Here is an 18,097-nt window from a genome sequence, read left to right as displayed (position 1 = left end):
CTTTGAATAAAACTTCACATACCAACCAATAATTGCAAGGGCCCTGCCTTAACCATCTAATGAATCCAAGCAGCATTCCTTTTCATCCCAATTGACCAATTCCAGTCTGGGTATCTTCCCAATTTAACCTCAGTAGTATCAAGTTTAATCAGCTGGCATAAGAAGTTGTCCTATTAAGAGATTCACTGGAAATCCCCTGATGTGTCATTTGATTAATGACCTTGTTTAAAAATAGTCCATATCAACATCCACCAGCCATGTACCAAGAACCAAGCAAGCCTCTTCAGGCTCTTTGCATGAGTATCATGACACATTAGAAGCAGGGCCAGGGGTACAACTTGGGGTCCTCACATACATACTCCCACATTCCCATTCCATTTGGACCATTCTTTTTGGGCCTTTGCTCCCTCTAATTTTGCCCCCCGTTTCCTTCTCTGGGAACTGGAGACTGAATTCCTTTGCCCTGCACATACCAAAAGTGGGGCTCTGCAGAGAAAATGCTGAGAGGTATCCAGGATGTTCTTGCTTGCTCTAGAGCAGGGTTTCTCTCCCTCAGCACTGCTGACATGTGGTGCCAGCTAACTATGTGTGCGTGGGAGGGGGTGGGGATGTCTGTCTCATGCATTGTAGCCTGTTAGCAGTACCCCTGGCTTCTGCCCTCTAGATACCAGTAGCATCCCCCACCCCCTCAGCTGCAATAAGCAAAAATGTCTGCTGGCATTGTCTAATGTATCCTGATGGGCAGAATTGCCCCTAGTAGAGAGACATTATTCTAGAAGCAGCAGCAACAGCAGTAGGTATTTTGGAGGCCTCTGGGACCTTGCCCTTTGATAGGGAGTTTCAGAGGCAATCCTGCTGAGGGCCCCGAGGGCATTTCCCAGAGCTCCCTCCCCATTCCTGGGCCCAGCATGCTTCTCTTTCACTCCTGTGGCTGTCCTTTCAGCCAGAAATCTATCTGTTGCTTGCTGAGTCCCTGTTGTCCCAGATAGGCTGGTCTGCAGCCTCTCTGACCTTGACCACCAAGTTGACTGGGGCAGGGGTGGTGGACAGAGCACGAGAAATCCTGGGCTGGTGTCCCAGCTCTGCCTCTCACTGGCTGTGTGACTTAGAGCATCTCATGTATTATGTCAGAGCTGTGTCCTGGTGAGCTTGTCATGTCACTGAATAGTAGTATGGCCAGAGACCCTGAAATGCTTGAATTCTGCCAGTGGGATTCCCAAGGGAGAGAGACCCCGAGACAGTAACAGATGGGAAACAAAGGATGGTGTGTCTAGTTGTAATGCCTAGTTATGTTCCGAGAGCCCCTGTGCTAAACACTGAGGTGGAGGCCATTGTTCTGAAAGAAGGAAAGGGTCGTGTTCAAGAGTTTTATACTTGCAATAACAGAATTATTTTTGCGGAAGAGTTTAATAAATAAAATGTTTTAATGGCTACAAAGTATGTTTAGGTAAAATTTATAGGCCATTGTTATCACAGTCCATTGTTATAATCAATAAAGTAGAAAACTGAAAGGAGATGTCGGGGGCAGGGAGCACAAAATCAGACCTCAGTGCAGCTCCATTCTCAGCCACCAGCAGCGTAGGGACCGGCCCCGTCAGTGCCTGTGCTGTGCCATGGGCCCCCTGGCTTCTCCCGAGCCCCAGGCTGCCTTCCCATGGGAATCTCATATGGCCAATATCCAGGTGATGGCGGTTGTGCTCATTGTTAATCATTTCCGTTATATCCAATTCACAGTATAAAGATTTATGTTGTGAATAAAGTGCCAGAAAACACTTTATCTGGCTCGATGCCTAATGACTCCCAATGCAGAGTTTCAACGATGCTCCAGTGTATTATACAGCTTGGATCTGAGGTCTAAATGGAGCCTCTGTCTTCTTTACGCTCAGAGAGGTGGCCAATACTCTCAAGTGGTTGTGAAGAAAGAGAAGGAGGGCTCCATGGAGAAGCAAGGGCGAGAAGGCTGGGGGCTGTCGAAGTGCTACCTCTGCTCACCAATAAATGTGGTCCCCTGAGCATCTGAATTCCAACCAATTAGTGACTCTCCTATGGATAAAATGAGGAGCATGCTGATCTCACAGGCTTGGGGTGTGGATCGAATGACTCTGTGCATGTCCTAATGTAGTCTTTTTACTATTAAGGGCACCAGGCCTCAAGCCTCAAGCAGCTCAGAAATCCTAAGGTGCCTCTAGTTTCCCCGAAGCAGCGCGTCCGGAATGCGGACGAGTCCGCTTTCCCTCGCTGCGCTTCCAGCGGCACCTCTGGTCTCCCATGTAATTGACTGTGAGTATTGGAAATAGTTGTGGTTTTTAATACAGTGATATTTCCTCTTCAGGGACTTTAGCCCCTAGTCTAGTTTCAACAACTGCTAGCTTGGTCCCAAGACGTGGTTCTTGTTTCTTCCTTGTCTGATGGAGAGAGTGTTTGCATTCACATAGGGTTTTTAATGGGCTGTAAGCTGTTGGCTCTGAGAGGGATTCTTGGTTCAGAGCCAGGGAGACGTAAATGTTTGGGGAAGCCTAGGAGTGCTGCGGAGAAGGGCCCTTCTCTGCCACACGTGTGACCCGCGTCCAGCTGGGCAGGTCGGTGTTCCTGTCCACCTAACAGGCGGCAGGAGCTCACTTCACGGATGGGCCCTGCCAGAGTGCTGTGGCCCCTGATCAAGCGACGCTCTGGCCAGGCAACCTTTTCTATGAATATCTGGGGCAGAAGTTTCAGATTAAGCCAGAGACTAAGAGGAGCCCTTTTTACAGAAACAGCGGGGGAGCTCACCATTTGGCAGCCCCTGGTGGTCTAGGCCATAGAGATCTCGAGATGAAAATAATTTCCAGAGATTTTCTCAGGCAAGACCACACCTGTGCCACCCCAGAACGACAAATCTGTTCTATTCTGAACTGCTCTGGGAAGGAGACTTTGTAACCACTCTGGAAACAGAGTTGATTTTTAATGATGTCTGCACTTTGCCTTCTCACCCAAACCCCTTTAGCTGAGGTCTGTTGAATTTTCTGTCTGTAGAAACACCCTTTTTGGCCTTGAAGATCATTGTTTAGAGTGGTCATCCCTCGTATACTTTCCTCTCTGCTAAATAATTTCAACCTTAGCACTTCTGGGTGGCAGCCAGTACCGTTCAGGGCTTCCCAAATGCCTTCCCCCAAATGTGCCAGCAGAAGAGTGTGAACATGTGCACACATGTGCACACCTGTGTACACATCCATCCTTTGGGGTAGCCCAAAGTGGCCTACTGAAGGCTCAAAATTTCCTTGAGGTCTATCTGTTATTTTTGTGTGTGACATTCTGTCTCAAAACGTAACTGATTGTTTTCATTTTCAAACAGTGTTTTAACTTACTTAACATTAGGACAATACACATACCTTTTTTTAAATCCTAGAGGATGTTGATAATTTGGGGAAATGCCACTTTTTTTTTCTGGGTTTTCTGGTGTCCCTCTGTGCACTTCTAATAACTTCAGTGAGAGAAGCCTGGGCGGTGGGCATCTTGGCTCCTGGAGCAGGTAGATACGAGTTTGAATTGTGACTATATCACTTCCTAGCAGCCTAATCTTAGGCAGTTTATATCAGCTTCTCAGTTGTCATAGTGGGATATTTCCTACTTGGTAGGGTTTGTTCATTTGACAACCATAAAGCACCGACTGTGTGCCAGGCTCTATTACAGGGTCTGGGACTAGAGGTGAATAAGAAACATAGTATCCTCTCACTTAATGAGGCATTTCTATTCCAAATGGGAGGAAGGAACTGTAAACAAGTAAGCAAACGTGGGCATTTCGGGCTGTGATAACTGCTATGAGGAAAATGGAACAGACAGAGCACAGTGATAGTGACAGCGTGTGTGTGCACGCGTGTGCCCACGTGCATCTGCTGCTTTAGATGGTGTGCCAGGGAAGTCTCTTTGAGGTGACATTTAAATTAAGGTCTGATTGATAAGGGGGAGCCAACTTTGAAGATTAAATCAAGTAAGTTAGTAAAGTGCCTCGCACATGGTAGGGGGGCTTAGTACACATTAATTGCCTCTCTTCAAGAATCAAAGACATGCAATTTAAACATGGGAAGATAGGTTTCATGAGTCATCAGATACGATTGTAAGGATCTCAAAATGGTAACCAGGGAATTTAAGTAGACTTTGGAAATGATACAGTTGAAAAATTTGCAGCCCAGATTATTGTCCCCATGGGGTTTTTAAGAGTATAATTCTGTAGATTCTATGTATAAGCGAGATCAAGTGATGTTTGTCTTTCTCTGCCTGGCTTATTTCACTTAGCATAATATTCTCCAGGCCCATCCATACTGTCCCAAAACTTAATAAACTGATGAACAGAATAGATTCAATGACATGGAAGCATAGATCAGACTGACGAATGTCAGAGGGATGGAGAAGGGCAGGTGGGTAGAGGGGAAGGGATTAACCAAAGAATTTATATGCATATATGCACAACCCAAGGACATGGACAATGGTGGGGAGAGGGACTGGGGAGGGGGATGGGACGGGGTGGAATGGGTCATGGGGGAGAAAAAAGGACATCTGTAATATTTAAAATAAATTTTAAAAAATGGTATATCTTCTAATAAATATATGGTATCTTGGAGGAAAAAAAGAATGTAATTCTGGAAGAGGGGAAAGGGGGTTGGCTGGAAAGAGACCAGGTAAGAGCAAATGGCAGTGAGGCCTTGATCCAACCATGGACTATGAGGATGGAGAAAAAGGGACAGTGTGCAGAGATATCTGTTAGGTAAAACGCATAATTTTTTGTGCAGTTGGAGGAGGGAAGTCAGGGGTAGGACCACTTCTGTATAATCAGAAAATGGAGAGTTCAGAAGATGGAGCAGGTATTCAGGTCCTGGTTAGGTGGCGTAATGAGTGTGAAAAGCCCATACATCATCCTGGTGAATATGTCTCATTGGCTATTGGGAATCTAAGTGTGGTGCTTGGGAGAGAGCTGGGGCTACCTGTGAATAAGGGAGACACCAACATGAAGATCATTGCTGATGCTACAGTGTTATCCTATGAAACGGTATGGATAAGATTAGAAGGCCCAGAATGGAATCCTAACATTTGAGGAACAGATAAAAGAACAGCCAGCAGGTAGAACAACTAAGTAGAAGAGAAGACAGCTAGAAGTTTAGGAGGAAACCAGGACAGTATGATGTCCTTGAGTTAAGGAGAAAGTTTCAACAAGCAGGAGATAATTAAGGGATGAAATACCGAGTGCATTACTTTGAAGAGACAGAACTGTCATTTGGATTGTCAGTCACCTGTGCTTTAGGCACATGGGGCAAGGAAAGCAGGAGAGTGCTCAGAGATCGCCAGCCCAGTGGCAGAATAGCCATGACATGTTTCTAGAGAGAGAAGAGGTGTTTGACATTTCACCAAATGAATTGGCAGGAAACCAAGCAGTTGGTACATTTGTCATTCATTCATCCAGGTGCCCATCCATCCATCCATCCATCCATCCATCCATCCATCCATCCATCCATCCATCCATCCAAATTTCCTGAAGGCCTGTCAGGTGACACACTCTGTATTAGGTGCTATTAGTGAGATTAGATAAATAAAACATAATCTCTGTCTTGGGGAGCCGACAGTGTTGTTGGGGAGCTGGTTGTATACACAGATAATTATAGTGCCAGGTGGTAGGTGCTGTGGAGAGGGATATGTGCAGTAGCTCTGGAGCTTGGGAGAAAGACCATTTGACTTGGATGGGAAAGGTCTTCAGAACTGAGTAGAAGTTCATCGGCAGAGAAGGGGAGGAGGGAGGGAGCATTGAAGCTAAGAGAGGAGCACGGTGAAGGCAGGAGAGGAGAAAGGCAAGTTCTATATCATGCACCTTGGGTGTGAGCCTTGGGGGTGGGTGGAGAGCAGTGGTAGACTTGAACTGGAAAGGAAGAGTGAGGCCAGATTATGAAAGGCTTAAACGAATGCCTGGGCAAAGAATAGTTTGGATCCTATCTGTTGGAGAGTGAGAACTCAAGAGACGTTGGTAAGCAAGGAGAGCTAGAGTTCAAGAAAATCGCATGGGGAGGTCTGAGTGGGCAAGGAAAGGACTGAGGCAGGGAATCCAGGTAGAGTCCCATCTCAATCCATGTTCAGCCTCATTTATTCACCGAAGTATTTATAGAACACCTACTGTGTTCTAAAGACTTCTATAACTTCAGTTATGAAGACTTCTATAACTGAAGTCTGCTCCACACTGGATGCTGACACTTTCCAGGGACAGGCTTTTGATTTGCCTGTATTTCAGGAGTCTGCCAGATCCAGCTGCCTCCCAAAGACTGCTAGATGCAGATGGCCAAATCACCAGGCAGGATTCTCTGTTGGAAGGTTGCTGTTCCCCAATTTAACCTCTGGATCCAGAAGCTACCACTCTTTACTGTGTGAATTACTCATTATTTTGACTGCCCTGGTTGGCTTGGGTTGCAGATAGGCAATTGCTGTTGAGAGCATGAGGCCAAATGGACTAGCCACCAAAGAAAAGAACACACCCAGGCATTGCACACAGAGACATCTGCTTCTGTTTCCTGAGTAACTGTGCAGCAACACAGGGCAGACTCAGTACCCAGGCACATGCTCTGCGTTATTTTCTAGTTATAACCGAGGACGGTTTCCATGTGGCTGGTGATGAAAGAATCAGGTCAATTTCAGAAGTGGGAGTGTTTCCGATTATGCAGATCACATCCAAATATTTACCTCATTCCATCATTTTGGCTGGGCCCTGCCTTTGAACATTGTGGCCACGCACCCCGGCCTCATTTGCACTGCATTTAGGGAAGATATTCTGTGCTAAAGCCTGCTCTGCTGGCAGTGGGCAACCCTGGGCACAACCTGTGGGATTGCCTCTCTCTGTTGTGGTTCTAGAAGAGAATCAATATGGGGCAAGGAATGTAAACGCTCTTCCAGGAAAAATCAGAGCCTGTTAGCACTGGAAGGAACCCCAGCACTCATCAAGCCCAACCAGCTCATGTTGCTGATATGGAAACTGAAGTCCAGAGACACAGACCGACTTGCCCCAAATCATGGAGTAAGTAACAGCAGACTTGGGACTGGAACACAGGGCCCAGTCGAGGGTTTCCCATGAGTTTCCCCCTCCCTCTTCTTTCATGTTTCCACAGTTCCTGTTGCTGCTATGAAAGTACATTTCAAATGGAGTCTGCTTAGTGTGAATCCCAGGATAGGCAGGTATCATTATGTGAATGTTTTCCTGTCTCATATGATACACTCCAATTTGCCTTCAACTTGAATGGCAGAAGTAAAAGGGGAGGTCAAAAAGCAGGGAATTTGAGGGTAATGAAATAATGTGACTAAGAACTTTGGGGTTAAGGAAGTAGCAGTGATTGGTGGAACTCCAAAGCCAAGAGGGTGAGGTCAGCAGAGTGTTTTCCTCTTTGAGCCTCGCCTAGAGGTATCCAGTGGCCCAGGATTCTCAAACCAGAGGATGCATTCAAATCACTGGGAAAACTTGTTTAAGATGCTTATTCCTAGGCCCCACCCCAGAGGGTCTTATTTACTAGGTATGATGCAGGAGCCTGGAATCTGTGCATTTGAGGGAGATGTGAGGTTGATTGTGTTGCAGGCACCCTGTTGGTCACACATGGAGAAACAACACAAGACTAGGAATAGAAGGACAAGGGTATGTCTGTGTTGTTCTCTAGCATTTGGGTCAGAGTTTATATTCAATACCATGTATACAGATGAATGTGGTAGAGTTTGATGTATCTGAGATCACTTTCTATAAGGATTTACCAACTGGGAAGATACAGGTATTGAGAGAAAGCCTTAGGGCCCTGCACAAAGAGCTGGAATTTGCAGGGTGTCTGAATTCCCACCTGCTGAGCTTTTGATGGTTCCTGCTTTAGCTATGCCTTGATTTTCACATTTATCTCTCTCCCTTGGCCTCCACTCACTCCTCCTTTATTATGGTTTTGTGCAAATGCAGCCTTTCAACTGTTCCTGAAATGCATTTGTAGAACTCATTTATACATCAATCATTATGTGGGGATTCTGATGCAATGGTCAAGGCTGAGAGTGCTGTGCTCCAGTCTTCCTTATTTGTGAGGTTCTTACATTTATTTTGCAGCTGCTGGCATTGCTTAGAGTTAAGGTTTGGGACCTTTGCAGTGTGTTGTATCAGACTCAAGGGAGTTTATTGAGATGAAAGCTTGAATTTGTGTCTTGGAGAAAACCATCATGGTGGTCCTTAATTTAGAATTGGTTTGAGGTTAGAGCGTCTTTATGAAGATGTGCCACCTCTCCATGCTCCTGTGCAGGGTCCCAGGTGACAAATGTCCTAGCTAAACTGCCAGCTCTATGCTCCTGCTTTCATTTGCTCGTAGCTGTCCAAAACTTTGCTCTCTGGATTCCAACTCCAAGGTGCATTTTTGTAATGTTTGCTTTAGGGTGTTGACTTGGTTATGTGGCGAAAACCAAACCTGCTTTTTCCAGTCTCCCCTAGAATGAGACTTTAGAATTTCAGACTTTGCATGTGACTCGTTTTCTATGAAAAACAGATGGTGGGTTTAATTTTGTAGAAAGAAAATTAGAAACCAGTGAAATCTTACATGATTTTACATTAAGACCGAAACCAAATACATTGAAAACATTTAGAGCTGTTCCTAGTTATGGCTTTACTGGTGGCGATGAGAAATTCCCGGGCTTTCTGTGACAAGGACTACCACCAACTCCTTGCCTCACACCCCCCACAATCTGTTCTGAATCTTTCTCTATTTAGTCTATTTATTTTTATTTATTGAGCGAGCAGTATTGTAACCATGACTGAACTTTTTTAAATTATGAGGAAACTTACCCTGTGTCTAGCTTCAGTAACAGATCGTGTATTTTCATTTTTCCATGTCCCCTTCCAGGCTTTGTTCATGTGCCTACAGAATCTTTACATTATAATCATGATATATTACAAGTTTGTATTTGGCATTTTTCACTTAATATTGTATTACAAGACTATTTCTATATTGCTCTGTATTGTTCATACTTACGATATGCCATTGAGTTATTGAGCCCTAATTTATTTGACCATCCTTCTATTATGGTCAAATATATTCATCCCCCTTAAAAATATAGTGATGATATAAAACACAGCCACAGTCACTCTGATTGTTATTTCTCCTGTCCTTCTCTGAGGTTACTTGCTGTCTGTCCCTGTGAACCTCTTCTTTGGTTATGCTGACTGTGGTCAACTACTGTCTCCATACAAATGCTCTAGCCCTGGGCTCCCTTAATCCAGAGGCTTCTGGCGGGTCTAGACTGCCTTTGGTCATCCCAATCACTGCTTTCTCTCCTCCCTGGCTCATTTCACATTGTCTTGGTTACCATACTTTATATATTATGATATTTGCAATCATTTAGATATGATTTAGGGTTCTTTACCACAAGCAACAGAAACTAAGATAACTGATGGGAAATTTAGTGGAACAAGTCTAGGAGGCAGGTGGGCAACATCAGAGAGCAAGAGAGATGGTCTCAAAGCATAAACAGTTGGGTCAGGGGAGCTACCGCTAGATTGAAGGACTCAGTGCTATTAGTGGTCTCTTGGTCACTGTACTGGAGATTCAGATTCCAGGGAGGGAGTGTCCAATTGGCCCACATTGCCTACCTTGGCTTCAGCTGGCAGGGCTCCTGAATATCTTCCCACCACACTTCATCCAGTGTAGACGGGTGATTCCTAAAGGACCCAGGGAAAGGAGAATGATTGCCAGGCTGCCCTACACACACCTTCCCATCCGTATACATCTACACAAACATCTGTGCCTAACGTTCACTTCCATACAACCAATCCCAGTGGTGTTAGTTACAGCATCCAACTGGAAACCTGTGGGGGATTCTACTTCCCCCTCTAGCTCTGGCACAACCTCTTCTTTTGCAGGGCCCAAGTTGAGTTAAATAGGGATGAGATTCTGCCTGATTGGCCTACATCTCTGCATGCCTTCCTTTTCTCCTGTTCCCTGCCTTATGCCCCATAGTTCTGTTTAGAGAGGCATCATGATATCAAGCAGTAGTTTTTATATGAGGAAGGGGATAATAGAAGGTTTGGAGGATTTTATCCAAAATATACTTATGTCCCTTAAGCCAACCTTAACCTCACTCTAGGCAGGACCTATCATAATCTCTGGGGAAACGGCATGATATGGTATGTGTACTTTAATCCCATTAAAAGCTTCTCTTTTGATTCTGTTACCTTATTTCTATACCCACCCTATCCCTATTCTTTAAAACCTCCAGGGGAATGGAGGGAACACCATTTTGGTTTGAGGGCTGGACCTGCTAATTACACGTTTAAAACTTTTGACTCATGATGTAAGTTCTCCCAGTGAAGGGATAAAGTGCTCCTGCTGATGACTGGTAGTGAGCGTGATGCTTTACTTCATTCATTCATTTCATCTACCAAACAGCACTGTCAGATGTGCATTATTTTGTCTCTTCCATGTGTTTTCAAAGCCTGCGCTTCATCCACTAGGGCACTCTATTTTTCAGTGACCACATTTGCAAAATGGAAATTAAAATCCTTGAAGTAAATCTTGTATCAGATCCCAGGTTTGTGTTAAAGCAGTTCAAGCAGATAAAGGGTATTTTTGCTAGTTCTAATCACCTTTTCTTTCTGTGATCCTCCCGTTTGTCATCCCCTCTCCCCTTCTCTCAGTGGCAGTTCTTACCTCTGTCATAGAAGGCTGAAGCCACCCAGTGTCAACTTCATCACCCACTCCTTTCCTTATAGCAGCATATTGCCTTCCATAATGCAAGATCTCTTTTGTTTATTTTGTTTGTTTTTTAATCATTTAAATAATTTTACCCTAAATTTTTTAGGGCCCAGTAGCCTATGTGTGAGGCCATTTAAAAATGGCCACTCAGATTTTCGTGACCATCTGTTCACATGTGAACAGTATAGAATCTTAATCACCCCAAAAGTTAGTCCAGATATTGCTGGAAATCTCCATAGGAGAGGTCCTGTGTGCTCATGAACTATTAGGAATTTTACTAACTCTGTGAGTCGTCCTCTTTAAGTCTGTTTTTCATCTGTAAACAGAGGAGGATGACAGCTTTTTCATGTGGCTATTTTGAGGGTTAAATAAGATAGTACATATAAAGCAGTTAGCCCTTAGCCTGGCCCCTATTCTGTACTAAATAAATGGTGGTGGTTATTGGTATCATTTGTTAAATATCTGTGGATAGGCCTATCCTGCCAGCTGCTCCAAGCGGTTGAGGTGACTCCTAGGGGCCACCAGCCAGGTACAGGACAGTGATGCTAGGTGAGTGAGGAGGCTGCACTGCATTCTGGATTTTTATTCGCGTTGCCCAGTTTAGTGGTGGAAGATTTTCTAATTGGGCTCTTTTTATTGCTGAATCAGAGAACTACTCATATTAGGTTGAATTGTGAATTATTTGAAGCAGTAAATCATGACATTGCATTTTTGTAGATCAAGAATTGTCAGATATCACTCTGGCCAGTTTTGCTCAGTGGTTAGAGTGTCAGCCTGTGGACTGAAGGGTCCCAGGTTTGATTCCAGCCAAGGGCACCTACCTCGGTTGCAGGCTCCATCCCTGGCCCTGATTGGGGCTTGTGCAGGAGGCAACCAGTTGATGTTTCACAGTGATGTTTCTCTCTCTCTCTTTCTCCCCCCTCTCTCTCTGAAAGCAATGGAAACAAATATTCTCAGGTGAGGATTAAAAAAAAAAAAAAGAATAGTCAAATATCAACAATTGTTTGCTTATGTTTTAACCTAGTACTTAAAGAGAGATATCTGCAAATAGGTTTATTCTCTATATACTTATTCTACTTTCTTTTTCATCACTAATTAACATATTATGGAGAACTGTCCATTTTAACAGATATGTCTACCTTACTGGAACAGATAAATTGTATGCCATTGTTTGGACAGATTAAGTTTCACTGAACCAAGCTCCTAGTTTGTTTCCAATTTTTTTTTTTATTCTTACAAAAGATGCAATAAAAGTCTATACATACAACTTACACAGCTTAATGCACTAGTTTTGAGTATATCTCTAGGGTGAACTACTAGAAGTAGAGCTGCTGGGCTAAAGGATGTGTGCAAAGTTCCCTCCAAAGAAGTTGTGCCAATTTAGACTCCCATTAGCAGTGAACCTTCTTGCCATAGCAGTATTGTAAACTTTATAATCTTTACCAATCTAATTGGTATAAAATGGAATTCTGTTGTTTTATTTTACATTTATTTGATTATATATGATGCTAAACAGTTTTCATATATTGTATATATTTTCCTGTTATATTAGTCAGCTTGGACTGCTATAACAAAATACCATAGACTGGGTGGCGTAAACAACAGGGATTTCTTTCTCACAGTTCTGGAGGGTAGGAAGTCCAAGATCAGGGTGCTGGCAGATTTGTTTCCCTGGCTTCCAAACAGCTGTCCTCTTGCTATATCCTCACATGATGGAGAGACAGAGAGAGCTCTGGCCTTTCTTTTTCTCATAAGGATACTAATCCTGACCTGAGGGTCCCACTCACATGACATTATCTAAACCTAAGTATCTCCCAAAGGTCACATCTGCAAATACCATCACATTGGGGTTAGGGCTTCAGTATATGAATTTTGAGGGAGATGCAAACATTCACTCCATAACAACTGTAAACTACCTGTTCATGCCTTTATCTTATTCGTGTTGGGTTGTTTGTGCTTTTCTTACTGATTGGTTAGACTTCTTCGCAAATAAGGAGCATCAGCATTTTGGGTGCGTTGTAGAAGCACCTCAGGTTTCCTGCTCCAGTACTTACCAGTAGTGTGTTGGGGAAGGGGCACCATGCTGCCAGGTTATAGGCTTTGGCTTTCAATTTGTTTTTGTCTCTTAACCATGATTTATTCTTTAGTTTTGTTGTTTGTCATTGAACTAACAGAGGTCCTGTTAGTCCTAATTTTAGGAATATTATGTCACAGAAAACTTGGAAGTTTTCCCATCTTGCCTCACAGAAGACTCCTTGACTCTCAGAAAAGAAGGAGGGAGGAGGGTCATTTGGAGAGTGGGAAGGAGCGGAGGGAGGAGGGGGTTTTGGTGCAACTAGGAGGCTGACATCTGAGGCCCTCCTCCCTTTATTTTTTTCTTCGATTTTTCTTCCTTCTCTTTCTCTGCATTTCCTCCCTTCCTTGCTTTCTCTTTTTCTGCACCCTTCCTCTTTGTTTCTGGCTGTATACTATAAAAACACAGTACTGGAGAATGTGGTTAGATTCACACCTTGGGGACTGAGATGGAATTTCAAGTCACTCACCATAATTCAACTGTATATTAGAGAATTCTTATGAACAGAATAGGATGGAATGTGGTTTCATGTTTTCCTTCTCCAGGGACCTTGCCCAACTGAACTATAGGAAAGTAAATTAAGGGGGGGATTAGTTCTAGGAAGGGGATTTTTAGTGTAGCTGCACATCTAACCCAAATATTATAAATAGTGCCTTAGTTACCTATGTTAATGAGATATCAGGACTTGGTGGTAAGTGAAATCCCCAAATGTGTCAGAAACATACTTCTGCCATCATTTGTTTATCCCAATTATCCTTCTGTCAGAACTACCCAAGTGGATTTATTTCTATTCATTTTACCCTTCTGTTCTCCACCAACATTGGCAGGGAGGGGGCAGGCAGCAGGGAAAAAACAAGAACATTCGAGTGGAGTAGTTCTGTCTGTTCCCCTCATTTGCCTGAGACTGTGGGCAAGTGATATAGCCCTCGGGGCTTCAGTCTTCCCTGTAAGAGAGAGAAAATAACACCAACCTCCCAGGGTGGCTGAGGGGTCCATGCCGTTAGGGCCCATGCCCATGCACGCGAGCTGTTTGCAGTGCTCGACACAGAAAAGGTGCTCTGCAAGTGCCTGCCCACTGTCTCGTCTTTTCTTAGAAGCACTGACACACTGTATTGTCAGTTAGGGCTGTCATGACAAATTACCACAAACTTGATGGCTTAAAATGGCAGAAATCTATTCCCTCACCCTTCTGGAGTCCAGAAGTTCAAAATCCAGGTGCCGCTGAGGCCATCTGCACACTCTAGTAGGGGCGACTCTCGCCTTGCTTCTTTCAGCTCCTGCTGGCTCTGGCCTTCCTGCTTGTGGCTACATCACTCCAGAGTCTGCCTTGGTGGTCACGTGGTCTCCTCCTCTGTCTGTCTTATAAGGACACTTGTCGTTGGATGTAGAGCCCACAGGGAAAATCCAGGATGATTTCATCTCAAGATCCTTAGCTTAATTACATCTACAATGACAAGGTCACATTCATAAGTTCTGGGGCAGGGCATGGACATATCTTTTGGGGAGGGTCACCATTCAACCCACTACCTACACTTTAGGGATTCCTTTATATATCAAGACTTTGGCCTCATTAGGCATTTTTATAACCACCTCTGTGAATCCACCATCAGTTTGATATTAATAAATTGGGACATGTAAGGGAAGAGAAGAAAGAGCAAAAGCTTGTTTTTGTTTGTTTTGTACTCATAAGCAGGCTAAAAGCTTCTCTCCGGGGTCCCCAATGTAGTAGTGCTGAGTTGAATGCATTCATTATTCTTGTGCTCATCCCCCCATCTGGTGCTCACATTGCTCACATACGGGTGGTAAGGAACTACAGCCTTCCTGTCACAGATCTTTCTGTTGTGCCCTTGCTCTGACCCATCTTTGATGGCTCCACCTTGGCTCTCTGAATGGGGCTCCTGTAGCCTGGCTAACATCCAGCTCTGGGTTTCACCCTCTGGTTAGACTCTTGTTTGCTCCCTGGTTTCCCTCTCTCACTCATCCTGCCTTGTTACTCCCTGAACTTTCAAGAACCCAACTTAAGTTTATAAAGGTCATCCCGAAACCATGCTGTACTGGAATATAGTTGACAGAAAGTGGCCCCAGTTAAATAAGCCCCATGGCTTCAGGCTGACTGAGCAAGTGCCTGGGGCAAGACCCCTACCCAAGAGCTGAGTCCTTGCTTTCAGTGATAAGGTTCAGCTACAACAGTGGTGGCACTTACTGAGCCCTTGGGTTTCCTCATGCTTCCTCACAGCCACCCTCTGAGGTGGCCTTAGCTCCGTCTCTCGTTCCCATGTGGTGTGAAGGAATTCAGCCTTCTTGGTTTTGTTCCACACACAGAGGAAGACAATCCCTGGACCTTCTCACTGCTTAAGAGTACTGTGGGGACAAAGGAAAAGTGCACGTGTGAAAGGTCTTTGAGCTCTTGGGCCAAACTACGCTGCCAAAAACCAATATCTTAAAAAACAAAAGGCTGAGAGAGTCACGGAAAACCCACCTTCTAAGGAAAGTCACAGTGTTGCTTGTTGTCCCATGGAAAGAAAGACATTTCAGGAGAAGGATCCAGAAGCACTAGAACAGCTGTCTGCTGGGGAGATAGCAAGGAGTGCTGGAGTTTCAGGTATTGGGAGACTTAAGTCCCAACTCTGCTAAAGTGGCATGTCTGGGGCAGGTCACACACCTCTGAACCTCAGCTGGGGAACCTCACCTCTGAAAAGTGAGAGTGATAGTAACCAGGGCTGCTGTAAGGACTGGAGATTACATGTGTCACTGGCACTGAGTGGGCACTTGGGTAATTACACCTATTACTGCGTTCCCACCTCTGCGGCCTTCTCATTGCTCCTACCTGCACCCTGTCACACAGCCAGGGCAGGCAGTCACCCCCAGGAGCCTCTCCCAATCTTGTACTAGCTGCTTAGAGCTTTTCTGCTGCCATTTGTGTGGACCTGGGTGCTTTTCTCTTTGTCCTCAGGGCCTAGCTCAGCACTGGTGTACAGCTGGTGCTCAGAGCACGTCTGCAGAATGAAGGAACACTATACACCCACCTTTAGCACCATGCTGGTAGGTCTGTGAAATTGAAACTGGACACAATGGGTCCAGGCTGCCTGTCATCACTTGAGCCAATTAAGCAGAGACAGAGTTGAATCGTATATGAGCATTTATTCTAAAAATGTCAGCAAATTGGGAAAACAGCAGGATTTGTCCACAAAAAATCTGCTCTGCTCTCTTCTTGGTTGATTATATAGGGGTGAGGAAGAAAGCTGCACGCAAGGGGGAAGGGGTGATGGCTACAGAGTCTGTGGTCCCCATGTCTCCTTCCAGGATCTTCAAGTCCCATAACAAGGTAGTTAATTTTCAGTGGTGTTAAAACCCAGTTCCTCCAGTTCCTGGGACCTGAGAATGGTCATTATTCCTGAGGCAAAATCTCAGACAGGGGTCTGGCTCCAGGCACAGCAACCAAATCAAAGTGCATCCTGTCCTTTGTTCTCAAAATGCATTTTCTTTTCTGAGCAATGGGCCCATCCAGGCCCCAAGGTGTCTCATCTTTTTCCAGCTCCGTTTTCCCTCTTGCAGCACCTCTTCCAGTTTTCCTGGATTTGTAGGAAAACCTCTTATCTACAGTTAGTAAGGTGAATGATCATTAAACAGCTATGGTCCTGTTCCTCGTAGGTGCCCCCCCCCCCCCCAATCAGGTCAACAGAGCATGATCAACCTCTCTGCCCCCAACAAAATGGCAAGTTAAATGGGAATGTAGAATCACCCTCCGGATAGAACTTTAAAACTTTCTGACATTTTCCACCTCTCCAGATTCACTATGGAAGCAGGAAAGAGTGTGGTAATAGTGACTACAGATACGGATTTAGTGCCAAGCTCTCTGCTGTGCACATGGTCGACCTGACTTAAATCTCCTTAGGGCCCGACTGCCTGACCCACTCCTGAGGGGAGAGCCTCAGTAAGAGGTGTGGGCACCAGACTGAGCTCCCCAAAGCAATGGCACCCAAAGCAAGGGCTGCATTATGGCTTTTGTGAGCCCTAAGCACTTGTGCCTTGGTGTCCCTTCCTCTATAAAAAATACTTAAAATTATATGTTATGAGTGGGCTTTTATAAAGATGAATATAACCCAAGCAGGGTTATATCGTTTTGTTCTTCAAATTTTGGGGATTTTTCTTTTTAATCCTCACTTGAGGATATTTTTTCCATTGCTTTTCAGAGAGTGTAAGAGGGGAGAAAAAGAGAGAGAGAAACACCGATGTGTCTCGATTGGTTGCCTCCTGCTCAAGCGCCCACTGGGCAGGGGGACGGAGCCTGCAAGGGAGGTTCATGCCCTGGCCAGGATCCAACCCGCGACCCTTCAGTCCCCGGCCGACGCTCTAACTACTGAGCCAACCCAGCTAGGGCTGTTCTTCAGATTTTAAAACGCGCACTGTGCCTAACGGACAAGCCTTTCAGGTTACCCACAGCCTTTGAGAGCAGAGCAGGAGCGGTTGTCCCAGTGGCCTAACCAGCCTCTGTCTCCGCAGGTCCCCCAGCGGATGGCAGCAGCAGAGGGCGCCCCCGAGGACAGCGGCGGCGGCGTGCCCGGCGTGTGGGGCGCCTGGGGCCCCTGGTCCGCCTGCTCCCGCAGCTGCAGCGGCGGCGTGATGGAGCAGACGCGGCCCTGCCTGCCCGGGTCCTACGCGCTCGGCGGCCTGCGGCCCGGGGCCCCCGCGCGCACCTTCGCGGGCCACGTGGTGTCCGCTGTGCGCACGTCGGTGCCGCTGCACCGGAGTCAGGAGGAGCCGCGCCCCGCCGCCGGCCTCAACGCCAGCCGCCAGGGCCCGGTGCTGCGGGGCAGCCGGCACCCGCAGGCGCGCGTCCGTGAACCCGCGGCAGAGAGAAGGTACACGCCCTCCCCGGGGCCGGCCCGCGCCACCGTCCTTGCCCGGCCGCTTCCCTGCCCTGTGCGCCGCACACTCCTCTGCACCACAGATTGCTTGGTTAATGCATTGCTTCTGCCGGGTGGGGAGGAATTCTTGGCTCCATACAGCTCCTTTCATCTTTTGATTTATTTTGCAGCTTTTTAAAGCGTTGAGGCCACTCCCACCCCACTCTGTGGTTCTGAATAGTCTTCAAAGTGAAGCTAATTCTAAGAAGCCCTTAGGCATCAACCTTAGGGAGGCCCCGTGGAGGGTGAAAGAGGGAGGGGACCAGACCTCCCTCCCAGAGCTGCTCCCCCGGTGCTGGGGGAAAAGTGAGACCCTGGCCCCAGGCTCTGTGGATTTGAGTTGAGGACAAGGTGCTTTTTAATCCAAGGTGCCTTTTAAACTAATGTGAGTTTCAAATCCT

The 18,097-nt window shown here is 45.8% G+C and overlaps 1 protein-coding gene across 1 annotated transcript in view; it reads left to right on the top strand.

The window, feature by feature from the left end:
- Positions 1–18,097, top strand: part of THSD4 (thrombospondin type 1 domain containing 4) — a 589,485-nt gene that overhangs the window by 69,830 nt on the left and 501,558 nt on the right. The window contains exon 4 of the mRNA XM_087824677.1: positions 17,293–17,651. Coding sequence (XP_087680803.1) covers positions 17,293–17,651 — 359 coding nt within the window. The remainder of the gene's footprint in view (positions 1–17,292; positions 17,652–18,097) is intronic.

This window comes from Miniopterus natalensis, chromosome 1 (assembly GCF_054644295.1).
Source record: "Miniopterus natalensis isolate mMinNat1 chromosome 1, mMinNat1.hap1, whole genome shotgun sequence".
Lineage (NCBI taxonomy): Eukaryota > Metazoa > Chordata > Mammalia > Chiroptera > Miniopteridae > Miniopterus > Miniopterus natalensis.
This window is presented reverse-complemented; position numbering and strand designations above follow the sequence as displayed.